At 39.0% G+C, this 17,795-nt stretch overlaps 1 protein-coding gene across 3 annotated transcripts in view; it reads left to right on the top strand.

Annotated features, from left to right (window-relative positions):
- Positions 1 to 17,795, top strand: part of NPAS3 (neuronal PAS domain protein 3) — an 858,327-nt gene that overhangs the window by 600,031 nt on the left and 240,501 nt on the right. For all 3 annotated transcript variants that reach the window (XM_030559309.1, XM_030559308.1, XM_030559310.1), the window contains one exon: positions 9,832 to 9,921. In XM_030559309.1, the coding sequence (XP_030415169.1) occupies positions 9,832 to 9,921 (90 nt within the window). The remainder of the gene's footprint in view (positions 1 to 9,831; positions 9,922 to 17,795) is intronic.

The raw sequence follows: 17,795 nt of genomic DNA, 5'->3' as shown, positions 1-17,795 counted from the left end.
ACTCCCCCACCCTCACTCACTTTCACCAGACTGGGACAGGGGTGTGGAAGGGAGTGAGGGGTGCAGGCTCTGGGAGGGAATTTGAGTGTGGGAGGGGGCTCAGGGATGGGGCAGGTGATTGAGGTGTGGGATGAGGTTCGGGGTGCAGGCTCTGGGTGGGAGTTTGGGTGCAGGAGGCGGTTTGGAGTACAGGCTCTGGCTGGGCAGCGCTTACCTCAGGCGCTCCTGGAAGTGACCGGCATGTCCAGCTCCTAGGCTCAGGGGTGGCCAGGCTGCTCTGCCTGCTGCCCCTGCCTGGAGGCACTGCCCGTGCAGCTCCCATTGGCTGCAGTTCCCCGTTCCCAGCCAATAGGAGCTGCATAATCAGCGCTCTGGGTGGGGGCAGCAAATGGAGACCCCCTGGCCGCACCTCTGCCTAGGAGCTGCTGGCAGACATGCTGGCCAGTTCCAGGAGTGGCATGGAGCCAGGACAGGTAGGGAGTCTGTCTTAGCCCTGCTGTGCCACTGGAGTTTTAGTGGCATCAAGTCTCCCAGATTGGCTTCAGTAGTCTCCAGGAGATCAAACCTGATTCCAGGAGACTCCTGGCCAATCTGGGAGGGTTGGCAACCCTAGTTAAGATGGAATTTGTATAAGCTGAAACATTCACATGGGTTATTTTTGTTCAATCTTAGAGCCATTAAAGTTACAAATATAGCACCTGGTTGCTTAGACACTTGCACCTGTTCAGCACGCCATTAAAGTTAATGGGGTTCTCATGGTCTGACCCCAGGAGTCCAGTACTGGGACCTGAGGCCTCATCCTGCAAACACTCACTACCTACCATTGTGCTTACTACTATACACAGTTTAACACAACTTCTGTGCTAATACGGTAGCAACACTATGCAAGTACTTGCAGGATCATGTACTTCATTGGGGATGGCACTTCGCAGAACTTGAATGTACCTACAACCAGCATGTTTTATATCAGATGAATGTTTGTACCTCTAAAGAGCAGGTGCCACTGGAAACTGAAATCTCCTAGAGCCAAAGAAAATCTAGTCCGCAGGCAGATAATGACTGCCTGACCTGAAGGGGACCACACTCTCAAGGCAAGAGATAGGTAACGCAATCTCTGTATGATAGCTCTCATCCTAAATAGATATTTTTGATTGTACCAGATGGCATACAGTGTCTTTGCAGAGAGTCTGCAGTCCACACAGCGTTGTGCTAAAAGTAGGAAACCCATAAAATTCAAGGCAGCATGTTCAGCATGAACTGCAATCCTAGAGATGTAAGGTCAGTACTTTAATACACAACTCCCACAAAATGGAATTTAATTACGTGAGGCAGCCCTGAGTTCCTCCCTCAGGAGTCCTTCCCTTCTTCCCCTCACCCTCATTTATGTCCTTTTCCTGTATATCTTTCTTCTGTCAGGTACCTGTTTCTTAAAAATAGGGAGTGGGGTGCGGGGGTGTTTCTGTCCCCTGTTTATTTTACATTGCAGCTTTGTAAGTATAGACTTTTTTAATAAGTAGCAACAATTAAGACAAGATCAAAGGGTTTTCCTACTGTTAATATTTTATACAGAGAATGCACAATGAAAAAGTTATGCTGGTCATCTAGATATAGGAAATAGATAAGACCCATCCTCTCTCAGGGGTGTACTACAGAATAAACTACTAACATTTTCAGATTATTCCAAAGGAACCAAATAATGTAAGTACAATCACTCTATTGAATGAAGAATGTGGGAGTAAAAAAATCATCCACTCCAATAGTTTAGTGTCTCCTGCTATAGTATATCTAGTCATCTTCTAAAATGTTTTACTCAGTGAAGGTTGTCTGCTTGGATACCCCCCCGCCCTCTCCGGGATGTAAAACCATCCAAGAGCTTCAAGCTGTAGCAGGTCGTCAGACTATTAAAACTGTAATCTCATGGAAACCTAACATATAAATTAAAATAATCTACCCAGCCAGTTGACTTTAACTGTGCTAGTGCTGTATTGTATGAAACATCAAAATCACTCCTAACAAATAGATTTCTCCCCCAAACATATCAATGTCTCTGCCTGTATGTCATCCTCTACTTCAAGACTATAACAACAATTTCAAGAATTAAACTAAGCAATTCAGGTCACTTGATCAAATTCAAGCATAAAAATCAGCAGAGGTATGTGATGCATAGAATATTAGCTCAAGTGTTCCACCAAAAAAAGGTACACAGAGGTACTTCAAATAATTTGCCTTCTCTCATCTGACTCCATTTCATCAGTTGTTTCTCATGGTTTGGCCTTAAAAAAGTGTCTTCATACTACATAAAATGTATGGCTAACATAATTTATTTTCAGAATTTGGATACATAATGGATGCAATTCCTCTGTCTTGGAATTTCTTTTTCACGTTAATAAACACCTTCTGTCTTTTAATGGCATTGCAGTGCAGGTCAGGGATATTATTTTCTTTCTTCCTGCAATACCAAATTGTCAATGGGTCTGATAGCTTTTAGGATGCTATTTTGTGCATGTTCATAGGATAGTCTGGGATGGTGTTACAACTGAAGGAAGCCGTCTAGCAGAAATCAAAGTTAAACTATTATCCACAATGTGGTGGTCCCCAAAAATCTTTCAGCAGTTTTGCACATGAAATATTGCCAAATCCTTAATCTCTGGTTTTCCTTGAACTCCCACAACTCTGCAATTTATAATCATTTCATGATTCTCTGCTTCATCTGTGATATTACCCATTTTGTAATTACTGAATATGTCCATGAATGCAGCATCAAAACACAACAATCAGTTTTCAAGTGTTACCATCCCATCTGAATTTCTAATTTTCTCTAATATTCCATCTACTTTGAAATTGATCTTGGTAAGAGATCTTAAAACAATATCAATTTTTATGAAATAAGTCTGCTCATGCAATCATTTGGGTTCACCTTATCTCACAGAGCACAGATTTGGTGGGTGATGCTTCGGGGGACTTGGCAAGTTCTTTCACATATTTTTGCCTCTTTAGTTTAAAGTTGAAAAAAGGTTTTCTTAAGATTGACTGGTGGGGTTTTTGTTTTGTTTTATTTGCAATTATAAATTTCATCCAGTCTCCCCATGCATGGGAGTAAAAAGCAAGAGGGAGCCAAATTAATAAACTGACAGCAAAGCTCTCTCTAACCATGTCCTTTGAGCTTGTCCTATTACCTCATCCTTTCATTTTAGTTTTGTTGCCAAATGTGTGTCTCAGACTCAGTCAGACTCGGTGCTTAGTGCAGTTTATTACACTAGATGTGTTAAAATAAATAAAATGGTGTTGGTGTGAGAGTTGAAAAAGTGAATGGAGTGTACTGCAGTTTGATTTTGTGATTAGAGAGGATTTTCATTTTGCAGGAAAGGGCTTGAAGCCCAAAGAACATTGCAGTACTTTCCTATGAACTCACCTTTTATTTTATTTGGGATTTCTTTGTTTTCATGCAGAGAAGGCAGAAGAGTAAGAATAAAGCTTTTGGAGAGTTTTATAAATTAATAAATGCACAAACTTTTGATTTTATACACGTCTCAAATACACTGCACATTAAATCATATTTCCAGGAATAAGAGTTTTTGGTTTTTTTACAGTACTTTGTTGCAAAAGTCCCAGGCACAATTTATTAGGTTTTTCCACGTAAGTAGTAAAGCTTTGGTATATTTGTTGGAGTTACCTTAGGATACTATTCTGCTATCTTAATAGGGATAGCACAATAGGCGTGCTTTGAAGCCTCAAAACAGATTTCTGTTAACCTGTTCCTTATGACATTGTTGCATATTCATGAAGTTCGAACTGCTCTATCTAATTTTTACTAGTGAGACAAAAAGAAAACCAAAACAAAAAACCCTCACTTTTAACTGTTATTCTTAGTAAATTATTGCTATGCTATTTAGCTCTGTTACTGCAAGAGGAGAACTATTTCCTTGGGTAAATGTTGGTCGTCTCCAGTGCAGTCTCTCTTTAGTAATAGTAAAATATTTTTAGCTGTTATTGGATGCTTTATATCTAATTGGTGACAGGCATTGTGCTCAAATTAATGCTCAGCTCCAGTTATAATATCATTATGTCATAACAGTGAAAAATTCTAATTAAGATGATCTGTTTGCCAGGAAAAGGTTTAGTGTATCAATGAATCTATTTTATCAGGGGATGAGCAGTTTGCTCCCCATCCCCCCCAATCAGAGCCTGAATTATTAGAAAAACATCACAGATGCATGCTGCATTGGACAAAGAACACATGTCTGCATTTAAATCATGTATATCTTACTTTTTACTGATGTAATTGTGAAATATGTTCTTTTTGCATTCATAATTAGGGGGTGGAACAGATGGTGAAGGCTTAGTTTAAAATAATCTGTCATTAAAATAACCTAGCCTACTGGTAATTCTTCACTCTAACTGGAGTTTAGGTCAGGGTAACAGGGTTTTTTGCAGCTTTGAAATACAGGAGAAGGAATTAGGGACTTCATGAATAGTATGATATATGAGGATATTCCCCAGAAGGACACTGTAGTAAGATTTCAGTCTCTGAAATTTGGCTGTAGTGAGAATATGCAAAAATACCAGGGACAAAATTCCTCTGACAAATATAAATCCATTTAACAATGCATTATACATTAGTACTCATTCAGTCAAAGTGGTACAGTTAGTTTCATATCCTGCAAGGAAATAATTCCACAATTTCACAAATACTGGAAGAGCCATTCAGTGTTTTGGGTTAAAAAAAGTCTTACATTTTTTGCATTATGTAGATGTCGGAGGCTATAAATTATAATTATTTGGCACTATTATTGAGAGGTGATATAGCTACTGACTTTTACATCTGAATCTCACTTCCTTCATGTCTACCACATAGACTTACTGAGATATGACATAGGAAATCTTTATCAATCCTGTCTGGCTAGCTTAGAACTTTTTTAGTAATAAGACTGTCTCAATAAATCCAGACACCTGCATGCCTTTAAAACATTTATTTAAGTGTTTCCTCTAAGATTTTGTTCGCTAACTGCTTTGAAGAAAGCATATAGATTTCAGCATGGTATTATGATAAATCTTCTTGAGGAGGGGCAAGTATTAACATTTGTGTCGGTTCTTTTTCATCTTAATCCAACCTCGGTTAATAATCAGAAAATCCTACATAGTGGGTAAGAAGATGTAATTAACCCTTTGACCCCAGAATCTTAATTGGAGCCTGTTGAAAACAGTGGGGCAGTTTAAAAAAAAATTAAAAAGTAGCCTGTGGTGATTGAAACAACATAATAAATAATGGCTTTCTCAAATCAAAATGAAAAAGTGCTATGAAACATCACCTTTAATCACATTTTATACATAAGTAAGTATAAACTGTCTCAAAATAGGAGTGTTATTAGTCTTTTTCTTAGATCAAAGATGCACAAAATTTGGCCATCTGAGGGCCTCATCAACAACTTTCAAGAACCCCAATAGCGAGCATAGAATTGAGCTGATGGCAGCCAACCTCATGTTAAAAACAAAAGGGGAAGGGAGTTTGAGATTGCAGGTCCCAAAATGTATATTCCATCTATATCTGAGTGGCCTCTGCTCATATGAAAATGGAGGATTTTGTGAAGTCTGTTTAGTCTCTGCATGCCACACCTCTGTACTAAATTGACAATGGCTATGGAACAGAGTGTAGAACTTTGTAGCCCATGTCTGATCCACAGGTCATGCTTGCCTTTGTGTTGCAGAGTTTCTCTTTAGAAGTCTGGTCTTTGGTAGTTACTCTGAGGTCCTCAAATTGAAAGACAGCTTTAAAATTTTGCTAGAGGGAAACACCTGTGTTTTTCTAACAATAGTTATGCAGCTGAACATAGGTATGTAATTCAAATTGTGCTTCCAAGAATATCTCACTGCTAAACAAAAATTGGCAGCAAAAGTGTACCATGGTGTCAAATACTCTTCTACAAGACACCTTCCTGTAGCCCCTCCACCACCATTGTTTGAAGGCTGGATGGTTTCTTGGTGTGCACAAAGAACACAAGCTTTATGAAAAATTGAAAAATTTCAACACGCATTACCTAAATAATAAATATTCATAAATAATACCTATGAATAACAAATGAGACAGCCCTTCACAGATACTGTTTGACCTGTATAAGGAACAACAACATTGGCACAAGGGTGCTTAGCCCATCTTTGCCCTCTCATATATTTAGGATGGACTAGATTACATTAGAAGGTTTTCCTGTTTTTGCGGGAGGGGTTGTCCTAGATACTAGAAATAGAGTTTGTTTTTTACTTGCACCACTTTAAGGTTTTTCTCTCTTTGCCTTGCATTTCAGGAATTGAAGTAGTTAGCTCATAAGTAATGTAATAGGCAATGACTTTTTCAAAATGTGATTGGATGCACATTATATACAAGTCATTTTGCTCTTCTTACCCTTTCAAATGCTGAATTCTGTCAGTGTTGATACACAAGTATAACAGGGGCAGTGGATAGCGGAGAGGAGAGAGAAAGTAGGTAGAGGAGGAGGATTCATCCACCCTCTAGTCTAGTAACTCAAACTAGCAAGATGGAGGAAATCTTATGGGAATGGTCATGAGTCAGGTACACAGAGAGGAAAAACAGTTTTGTGGTATCCTTCCCTGGCACCACCAGTCCAGGAAAAACCCAGCCATAGTGCTTCTCTAACAACTCGATGAGGCAAAGGTGGAGAACAGCCTCCAAGAAGGGGATGGAGGAGCAGGAACAGCCAATCCTATACCAGGAAGGAGTAGAAGATAAAAGCTGTTTAACTGAGAGAAGCAACAAATGGGTGACGTGAGTGAGTCACTATTTTAGTGGGAGTTGGCAATGACACCTGTAATTAAAGGTGATTAACACTTTCCATTGTAAGTCCCTGTTTTCAGTTGCTCTTAACTTTTCAAATTTAACCATTCAGGCTAAAATTTTCCATGCCTTGTATCTACTTGAAGATAACTTTTTTGTTTTGTTTTGTTTTTTAAAGTTTCAGCAAAAATGGTTGAGCTGTGTCCAAAAATGAGGTTAGGGAAAACTATGCTGCTTTGTCAATATTAAAAATTTTTTTACTGCCATTTTATTGAAAAGCTAAAATTCTTAAACGTGATGGTGCTTAGACTTGCACTTTGTCCGGGATATAATCCAGGTGGCTTTTACTGTCACCCATAGGTGCCGACTCCATGGGTGCTCTGGGGCTGGAGCACCCTCGGGAAAAAAAATGGTGGGTGCTGAGTATCCCCTAGCAGCCCCCCCAGCAGAACCTGCCCCTCCCCTCAGCACCTCCTGCCCGCTGGTGAGCTCTGCTGATCAGTGCCTCCCCCTCCCTCCTCACACGTATCACCTGCCTCAAATCAACTGTTTGATGGTGTCAGGAGCCACTGGGAGGGAATATGGAGGAGTATGGGCACAGCATGCTCGGGGGAGGGGGCAGAACAGGGCAGGGAAGAGGAAGGGGTGGGAGGAAGCAGAGTGGGGATGGGGTCTTGGGGGAAGGTGTGGAGTGGGGGCAGGCCTGGGCAGAGCCAGGGGGAGTACCCCCTGGGAGATTATAAACTCAGCACCTATGCTGTCACCACAAAAATTCCACCCAGATTTGGCCAAATGATTATATAATATAGCAAACAAGCTAGAAAAGATCAGTGAGGCTTTTGTGCTGAATTTATCCTTTCTCATAATATAAGAAAAAAAAGGCTGAAAATGTAATATTGACAAGAGGAGGAACTTTTTTTGCAACACATAATTAATCCATGGAACTGATAGCCTCAAGTTATTATTGAGACAAAGAGCATAATGGGATTCTAAAAAGGAACGGACATTTTATGGGTAATAAAGAATATCTTCAGTAACACTAGTTATACATTTGTGCTTAATGACATAAGCCAACTACTAACAGCCTAAGTTTAGGAGAAAAATTTCCCAGTTGACCCCTTATTGCATAAATGTCCACTATGGATATTTCACACATTCCTCTGAAGCATCTGATGTTATCCACTGTTGGATACTGGATTAACATATCTAGACCAGTGGCCTGATTCAATATGGCAATGACTGTGTTCCGTAGCCAGTATGGGGAGATAATGGCAGCATGGTAATGAGTCAGTAAGATGTGACTGCTGTTGGAAAGAGGCATTTTATCAAATATACCAAAACATGTCCACATAGTCATAGAGTTCTCAATATTATTTATAGCAGGGGTTTAAACAATGTTCCTTGTAGCATTGGTAGACCCATGTTCCTGAAGGCTGCCTTAAGCCACAGAACTTTTAAAGGAAGCCTCCTCTTCTGACCTTTCTCACAGGGGTGGGGTAAGAAAATTGGACACAGACACAGTAGCAGAAGAGATGTTAGAGACTAGAGGATGCCACATTTATAAAGATTTTCATTTTGCCCTTGTATAGGTCTAATCTGAGTTCCACCATTCCAGATTTTTCACCTGTTATTGACATTATAGTTCAAGGAGCCTACGTTAATCATTTGCGGGGTGGGTGGGGGGAAAGATGATGATTTATAAGATGCCATAAACTGCTTGCATAGTATAAATGTTTTTACTTGAAGAAAGTCTATGTAGATTTACATTTTTATTAATTCATAAATATAAATTAGAGAGCCTTTCTTTAATGCAATATCTTTTGTGAGTGTTTGATTTCCAATGTGTGGTTCATTCTTTTGAGAAAACACAGATTTTTGAACTAATTCCACCACCTACTACATCAGAGAGAGGTGAACACTTGCCAAAGTCAGCTTCTGACCGGCAGTATGTTAGAAATTAATCAAGAAGCAGAGGAATCAAAACATTAAAAAGCCTCAGAAATCACTGCTCTGTATTTGAAAGAGAGCGAAATTATTGCAGTGACTTTGTCATTTTATATTATTCTCTAAATTTGTGTGCAGTTCTGTTGTCTCATTCTTCCAAGAACATGTTGATCTCAAATGTAATACATTTGTGCTTTACACATACCTCTATCCCAAGGCTTGGATTTGGGATGTTTCCTCATTTGCAACTTCTTATAGTATTACTAATCTCTATAAATTTGTGATTTTTCCTTCGGCAAACATTACATATGTGTTTTGACAATAATTGGCCTCAATAGAGAAATAAAAATGAAATGCCATGTATTCCCAATGAAGAGGCATATTTTCATCTTGATGTGTAGTAATTTACTCCATGTATCAAATTTAGAATATATCTCTTTGTTTATTAACTGCAGTCATGTTTCAAAAACTGTAATTTAATGTGTATAATCATATCTTGATTTTTCCTTTTGCAATGGAAACCAGATCTAAAGACTTGAACCTGTCAGAATAAAATTGAATCTAACGGGATAAAATTCATAAAATTTCTATAGACCCAGCATAGTTGACAGTATCTGTTGATTGGCTTTGTTTGTTCTCCTACAAAAGGCAAGTGTGTGTGAGGGGAGGGAGGAGTAATCCTGGATTAATTAACAAACTATGGAGGTCCATAATGGTTCAAGTGATGATCTGAATTTTTCTCTTGCTCAGTTTTTTGTGAGAGGGGATTTCCCCCTTTGCTTCTGCATAATTTTTGCATGTAGAAAAACTGAAGTATATTTGGTATTATTTTTTCCTTACTTCTTGTTTCATGCAAATGAGAATAAATGTATCTATGACGTAAGGAAGACAAAAATTTCCTCATACTTTGGTATATACCTGTGTGCTGTTTGTGCATATATAAATACAATATACTGTAAAAGAATTGTATTCAGAATACAAGTTAAAATGTTTATATAGAAAACAAAACATCATCCTCAATTTAGTGTTTGATGCCTTTGTTTTAATCTGTTACCGGCTTTGCATCAATCTATTTACTTTTTCTTTTTCTTAATCTGCAGTCCCTGGATGGATTTGTATTTGCACTAAACCAAGAAGGAAAATTTTTGTACATTTCAGAAACTGTCTCCATCTATTTAGGCCTATCCCAAGTAAGTAAAAATTTTTGATTCTAGAATGTAATTGTGTAAGCTGCATGCACTCTTCTGCTGAAGTAATAATCTGTTTTGCAGTATTTTACATGAATTGTGGAATCCATTATGTAAGGTCTGTGTCTGGTTCATTCTGAGAAGTAATTGAGAAGTATATGTGTCAGTATTGAATGTTCAGATAAAATAAACTTGGGCCTGAAAACTTTTTGTCACAAAGGATCATTATTAATGTATTGAGAACAAATGAATTTTCTTTTCTCAGTTGTTTTGAACTTTAAACCTCTATACCTGGTAGGAAAGGGACACACTAATAGTACTTCCCTTGTGTCCTATTACTGGATGTTTATGGAGTACCCTTTATTATCCTGGGAGCTGACACAATGACAGGGAGTCATTTGGAGTCAAGAAATGCTGGAAGAGACCATTAAAATGTCTTGCAGGGAGGGTTCCAACAAGGACATATTTTGTAGCCTTCACAAATGTTCACTAATACAAAATGACAAATTTATAAAATACAGTATTTTGATTATTTGCAATTTAATTGCTGACATCTGTTTTTCAGAGGCTAAAAGGGAAGGAAAAAGGAAAAGTTGCTTGTTGGGCTTATTGCTAATCCTACTGCATTCAGAGGCTTCTAGCCGAAATAGCTCCCTTCTATTTGGATTCAGAAATGCAGCAGAGAGTTTTTGCATGATGATTTGCCAAGTAGGATAATCTACTTCTAGTACAGTCACCCTGAGGAGATAAAAATGGAGATAATGTTTGTGTCTCCTCTTTTAAATGGGGACCCTTAGTGAACTTGTTGCTTGAGTAAGTTGGCACAGCTCAGAGGAGGCAACTATTAGTATTGGAAGCTTTCAAAAGCTAGTGATTTTGCTGTGCCCCAGCTACATTAAGAATGAGATTTTAAAATAATGAGAGCGATTTTAATGTTTGGTGCAGAAAAAGACTACATTTAAATATTATCTGATGAGAATCAGAATTAGAGTTATTAACTCTGCAAAGAACAACCAAGCAGTTGGCTATAGTGTGTACAGCAATTGTGCTTTGTGGAGGCTTTAGCAAACCAAATAATAGAAATAGAAACGGAGCTATTTTTAATTTAGTATTCATATTCTTGTCTCTCATTGAAGTCCCTAGTTTTGTAATGGGCTTTAATCCCTGCCTTAATCTGTTTGGGAGCTAGTATCAAGGATCTCAGGTTTTGAAATTGGTGCACCACCATGTTGCTAAAACAGTAAAGAATCAGAACTTTAATGTTGTTATTGTCTTAAGCTCATATTAATCTGTTTTATGCATAGTATCCAACAAAGTTTAATAAGCCAATAAAGAAAAAAGGATGAATAATTAGTTTAAGCAGGTAAATGCTAATTAGGGAACTCCTGAAAGGCATCCATTATGCACTAGCTTAAAACAAATTTTACAGCCCTGGTTAGTGGTGTAATCCAAATTCTGTCAAGGCAACTGCATTTTCTGTAATTGAGATGTGTATGTTTGCTTTGCATAACAGATGGCTCTGTATGCTTAGACTGATAGCTAGGAAAATAATAATTGCATTATTCTGGCCAAAAGAATATTAGCTCTTGGGTTTTGGCCATTTCAGTCAGTCCTCCTGCCAGCACAGCATATGCACATATATGGATTGGATTTTCAAGGAAATTGATGCATCTGGAATAGTGTGGCCATCTGAAATATCATCTGTTAAAGAAAAATGTGGCTTTAACCCTATGCTAGTCTCTTGTAAAAGCATTTTCTTCCACTGATTTTTAACTGCAATAGCTGGTAAGACTCTCCTTATTCTAAACTTGTGTCAACTTGTTGAGACATTACACTTCATCCTTTGAAGCAAGTGTTCAGATGAATAAAGCAATTACTATTTTTATTAATTATTTGTGTGACTGTAGCACACATGACTTTAGTAATGGACCAGGACACTATACTAGGTTCTATACAAACGTGGAACAAAAATACATTCTCTGTCCCAAAGGGCTTACAGTCTAAGATAAGAGACAACAGGGGGCTGCAGGCCAGTGGGGGAGTACTAAGAAACAATAAAACAATATTGGTCAGCCTGATGGGATGTGGTCTCAGCACATCAGCAGCCTAACCATTGTCACATTTTTTGTAGGCTTAATGGAACAGTATGGTTTTGAGGAGGGTTTTGAATGAGGACTAGTTAGATTTGGAGAGGTTTATGGGGAGCTCCTCTCAAGCATGAGGGCTAGCATGGCGGAAAGCGCAAAGGTGCTTGTTAGAATGTAACAAGCGGATGATGGAGGCTGGCATCCTGATCAGATCGGAAGCGGGAGCTGACATCGACATTAAAGGTGATGAGCAGAATAGGAATAGCCATGAACGGCCTTGTAAATGAAGATGAGTAGCTTATGTTTGATGTGCTTGAGATAGGAACTCCAATGGATTGCCTAAACGTGTTACAGTATTTGACATATCATAACATCTCTTTGCATTTACTAATCAAGGTATCAGTGCAAAATTGTGGACTTGATCACCATAATAAGTGAAATCTGCTGAGGGCCTTTGATTTACCCACTAAAATATATCTAGTTGGTATCCCCATCAATTTTTGCTTAGGACATTTGTACTTTATCAGGCCATAAATGAGTAAACCTTGTGTACACTGTATATATACTTACCACATTTTTTCAGTTGCCTTCCTGTAAATGCTGTAAAATCTTACAGATGCATCACTAGCAGCAGCTAAAGGAAAACTGCAATCATGCATACTAAATAGCCATTCAAATGCTTTATTTATTACAAAGCGCTGATTGGCAAAAATAGCCATGCAAACAAATTCTCGAAGTACAAAGGAAATGCTAATATGTCACTACAGTAATTTCAAAATAGTCCAAAGTGAGGAAGCCATTGCAGTATGTTGTTGTTTCATTGAATTGTGATATGTGAAGAAGCTGGCAAGAACAAACATTAATGGGATACGAACACATAAGATATCTTGCCTCCAATTCTTTGCATTATAGAATCACAGAAATGCAGGGCTGGAAAGGATCTCGAAAAGTCATCAAATCCAGTCCCCATGCTGAGGTAGGACAAAGTAAATGTAGACAGGTGTTTGTCCAACCTCTTCTTAAAAATCTCCAATGACTTGGATTCCAGCACCTCCCTTGGAAGCCTATTCCAGAGCTTAACTACCTTTATAGAAAGTTCTATAAGATAAATATTACTTGGTTCCTCTGTGAAGCTGACTGAAGATAGATTTGTGTAGCATGCACCCTGTAGTTTGTGAAACTTCTAAAACATTTCAAAATGTAAATTCTAAGCTTCTTCAGTTGATTCTTCTTCCTGAAGTGCTGGCTTATGAGTTTTATTTTAATGTGTATTGCTGCTTTGCTTACAGTACTTTTGTTTTTGTTTCTTTCTCTTTTTTATTTAATATGAATGAAAATTGGGTAGCTCATTTTTTTAGAAATAAACAGGAAAAATGTCACATCCAACTAAAAGAAAACTGTCTTTTGACCTAGCTTCAAAGGATGAATGTAGAGTTTTCTCCACAGGCTCAATTTTTCTCTTTTGTGTAAGTTGAGAGTCAGTGGTTCAATAAAATGGATGCTGATGTGCAAAGTAAGTTTAATAGTAAAGAAATCTGATAATACGCCTCTACCCCGATATAACATGGTCGTGGGGAGCCAAAAATCCCTACAGCATTATAGATGAAATGCCGTTGTATCGGGGTAGCAGTGGCAGGACTGCAGCAGTGATTTAAAGAGCCCAGGGCTCCGGCCATGGGGAGCCCCAAGCCCTTTAAATCGCCGGCTGAGCCCCGCTGCTGCAGCCCCGGGGTAGCAGCAGCAGGGCTCCAGCGGTGATTTAAAGGGCCCACGGCTCCCCGCAGCAGCAAACCTATGTTATATCAGGTCGTGTTATAATGGGGTAGAGGTGTACTGATATCTCTAGAGCTAGTCTGGGGCTAATAATGAGGTTACTTGTTACAAAGTCTGGGCCTACTGTAATAATAAATAAAAATTGTAATAACAACTCTTTCAACATTGTAATGAATGTACATTGCAAATAGACACCAAAATATATATATTTGGGTTTTAAACACTTTGGCCGGGATTCACGAAAGGATGTATGTGCCTAAATCCCAGAATCAGACCCTCTTGGGATTACCAACCCCTCCTCCTCAGCAGCCTCCAAATTGTATAGGTGCCCAAAATTACTTGGTACCTAAAATTTTTGAAGGAAAAGGCGCCCCTCTTTCTGCTTCTGAACACACTCACTACAGCCCCATGCCAGGCACTCAGATGCCTAAGCCCCAGAGCAATGCTCAAACTGGGAGAAGGTAGGTGTTCCTCTGCCTGCAGGGCTCAGTCTGATAAGCATGCTCAGACCTTATCTACTGGATTGGGCACCTGTATATCAGTTTACAGAAAACAGCTGGGAGGAGTTGTGGGAGGGGAAGGAGACATTACCTTTAGCCCAGTGACTAAGGAACTCCCCTGTCATGGTATAATTCCCAAATCTGAACCTTAGAGTCCAAAAATATGGGGTACCAGCATGAATTTCTCTAAGCTTAATTACCAGCTTAGATCTGTTAAGCTGCCACCACCCAAAAATATATAGTGTTTTGGGGCACTCTGGTCCCCCCAGAAACCTTCCCTGGGGACCCCAAGACCCAAATTCCTTGAGTCTCACAACAAAGAGGAATAAACCATTTCCCTTCCCCCTCCTTTCTTCCTCCAGCTCTTTCCCGCCCTGGGTACACTAGGAGATCACCGTGATTCAAACTCCTTGAATCACCACACAGAGAGGAATGTTACCTTCCCCCCCTCCTCTTTTCCCCTCACCCAGAGGCAATACAGATTCAAACTCTGTGAATCTAAACCAAAGGGATTCCACCCTTCTCCTTCCCTGTTAAGTACAGACTCAATTGCCTTGAGCCTTAACAAGGGAAAAAATCAGACAGGTCTTAAAAGCAAAACTTTTAATAAAAGAAAGAAAAAAAGTAACAGGTGTCTGTAATTAAGATGGTAAAAGTTACAGGGTCTTTCAGCTTATAGAAACTAGAAATAAGCCCCCCCCCCCCCCAGCAAAATACAATTTAAAATACTTCCAGCAAACTACACATTTTCAAATACAGAAACAATCAAAAGACTGTAACCGCCTTTCTTACTAAAATACTCACTATTCTGAATATATAAGAGACTGTAGCAGGGAGATTGGCAAGAAAACCAGTTGCCCATCTAGTCCCTTCCAGGACCCAGAGAGAACAAAGCAAAACCCAAAAAGCACAAACAAAGGCTTCCCTCCACCGAGATTTGAAAGTATCTTGTCTCCTGATTGGTCCTCTGGTCAGGTGTCCGGTTCACTGTTTGTTAACCCTTTACAGGTAAAAGAGACATTAACTCTTAACTATCTGTTTATGACATCCCCCCATTGGTGGCAGATCCCAGTTCAAATCCCTTTTCCCCCTCAGGTGAAGTAGGAACTTGAACCGGGAATTTCTCACATCCATACTGACATACCAGGTGAGTATCCCAACTACTGGGCTAAAAGTTATGAAGGAGCATGTTCTCCCCCTGCCCTCTGCCCTCTTCCTAAAGGCACCTAACACTGGAGATGGTTTATAGCTAAGAATCCCAAGCAGAGGAAGGTGTCTCCCTGTAGCCCAGACTAAGGTGCCCATCTCTCAGAGATGTGCAGGGCTTACCACACATCCCTTGGCTTCATACATCCCATTGGCTACCTTATGCAATTTGGTAGCTGGCTTTTGTGAATCCCATTCTGAGGTGCCTCTCTCTTCCCATTCATTGTATTGAAATCCTAGGTGCTAAACTCAAGTCTTTGTGAATCCCAGTGATTTTCTAGACACCTGCGTTTCTTTGTGAGTCTAGCCCTTTATCTGCAGGCTAGTGATGACTGGGAATTTTATGTTAGTTGGTTTGCAGAATTTGATTTTAGAGTGCTTCTTCCAAAACAGTTCACTCTGGAATGGCATTGAGAGCAGTTTCAGAGAATATCAGATGCACATTTGTGGCAGATACTAAGGAGAAGAGATGAAGGAAACTAGAATAAGGGTTTAAAAGTTAGAAGAAATGGGCTACATTGTATAGGCCATGTCATCAGCTTGTGTAAATCTGCATGGTTCCATTACGATTTGGTCTAGTATAAAGTGGCCCAGAAACTGTAGTATTCACATGTAGGCTCATGATCATTTAGAAGCTTACAGTGCATGTGTACATGGGGGTTTCTACAGAGGGATTTTTGCATGGAATTATTTACAGCAGTAAAACATGTAAGGAAAAATTCTGGCCCCACTGAAGTCAATAGCAAACTCCCATTGAATCCAACTGGGGAGGATTTTACTCCTGGAGTAGATGAGTGTGCTCAGAAGCAGAAAAAAAGAGCACCTAAAAAGTGACTTGCAATGGGTACATGCCACTTTTCACACTGGTGCAACACATCTGCATCAAGGGTGCCAAAATCCCCAATGCAGGCCAGCTGTGTTTGTCCTTCCAGCCACATTGCAAATCCAGCAGGCAGTTTGAAATACCAGGAAACTACCATCCTTTGAAAATGAACAACTCCTGAATTTCTTGAATTATTAATAGAGTGGGAATAGATTTCAAATAGAGATGCCTAAATTGGTCACCAGATTCCCACATCTGGGCACTCAAATGGACACTCAGGCACTCAAATTGCTATTTAAGGCCTCTGAATGGCAATGTTAATGTCTAAATCTGGGATTTGGGTATATAATTTAGGTGGCTAGATTTACAAATTGGCCCACAGCATGTTTTGTCTTTGAATTGAACAATTTCTGCTTAAAAGAAGAATTACATCTAGAACAAAAATGGGAAATTAACGGAGTTTTATCATTAAAAAACATGATCGGCCAATGAGCTGGCCAAACGTCTTCTCATTTTCCTGAAACAAGCTCTCAGTCATCTACTGACAGCAGTACTCTGCCTGTATAATATGGATTACCTCCCTTCTCTTTTCTTTCTACACCTTACAATAATAAGCTATTTCTTACCTTAGCTTCAAGCTTCCCAGGACCCAGACAGGGCTGCAAATTGGCCCGTTTAAAGAAAGCTCTCTAAAAGGGAGCAATGCAGCTGCACAAATAATAAGAACTAATAAGATGTGTGTGTGTGAGGGGGGAGGGAGAATAAATTATTGTTTTGCCTTTTAAAAACAAACTAGGTGCAGACAACAGGTATATTAGATATGAACAGATTTACTCATTCTGTCATGGATCTTTGTAGTTCGGATCCCTGCGCATTTGTTCTATGGAATGGCAAATAAAATTATAGCTACAGCACACAAGTACAAGGTCAAATAAATGGCAGTACTCAGTCTATTTGTGAAGCTATTCTGAAAGGGAACCATGGTGCCAAATGTGGTTTATTTGAATAATAAAGAAGAATTAGATTCCCCTGATAACTTGGCTGAGGGCCAATAAATCACTGGAGGTTAAGGATGCTTTGCAACTGCCATGTATTTCTTTTGCTGTTAGGAAGCACAAACCTCAAATATTATGCTCTACCTGTTTTTCAATGCAAATCAAGTTGAGGTTTGTATATGGTTAATGCATTACTTTATGCTAGGTTTGTTTTAAAAAACCATATAAGGAAAATGTTGATATTTGCATTTATTCTGTTAGTTCTAGCTCATTTTCCCACTGTAACATTTAAAAACCTGTATTTCATGGACAAAATAAATACTATGTAACAAAGCTTCATAATAAAATAATTAAGAACCTCCAGTATTTTTCTTTTTAATATTTGAACTTAGTATGTTGTTTTCTAGATTTGAATAATAGTGGTAAGGATCATAAATATTCAGTTAATAAATTCAGGCACTAATTTTGATAACTGTATAGAACTTTCACCCAT

Source organism: Gopherus evgoodei, chromosome 4 (genome assembly GCF_007399415.2).
Source record: "Gopherus evgoodei ecotype Sinaloan lineage chromosome 4, rGopEvg1_v1.p, whole genome shotgun sequence".
Taxonomy (NCBI): domain Eukaryota; kingdom Metazoa; phylum Chordata; order Testudines; family Testudinidae; genus Gopherus; species Gopherus evgoodei.
This window is presented reverse-complemented; position numbering and strand designations above follow the sequence as displayed.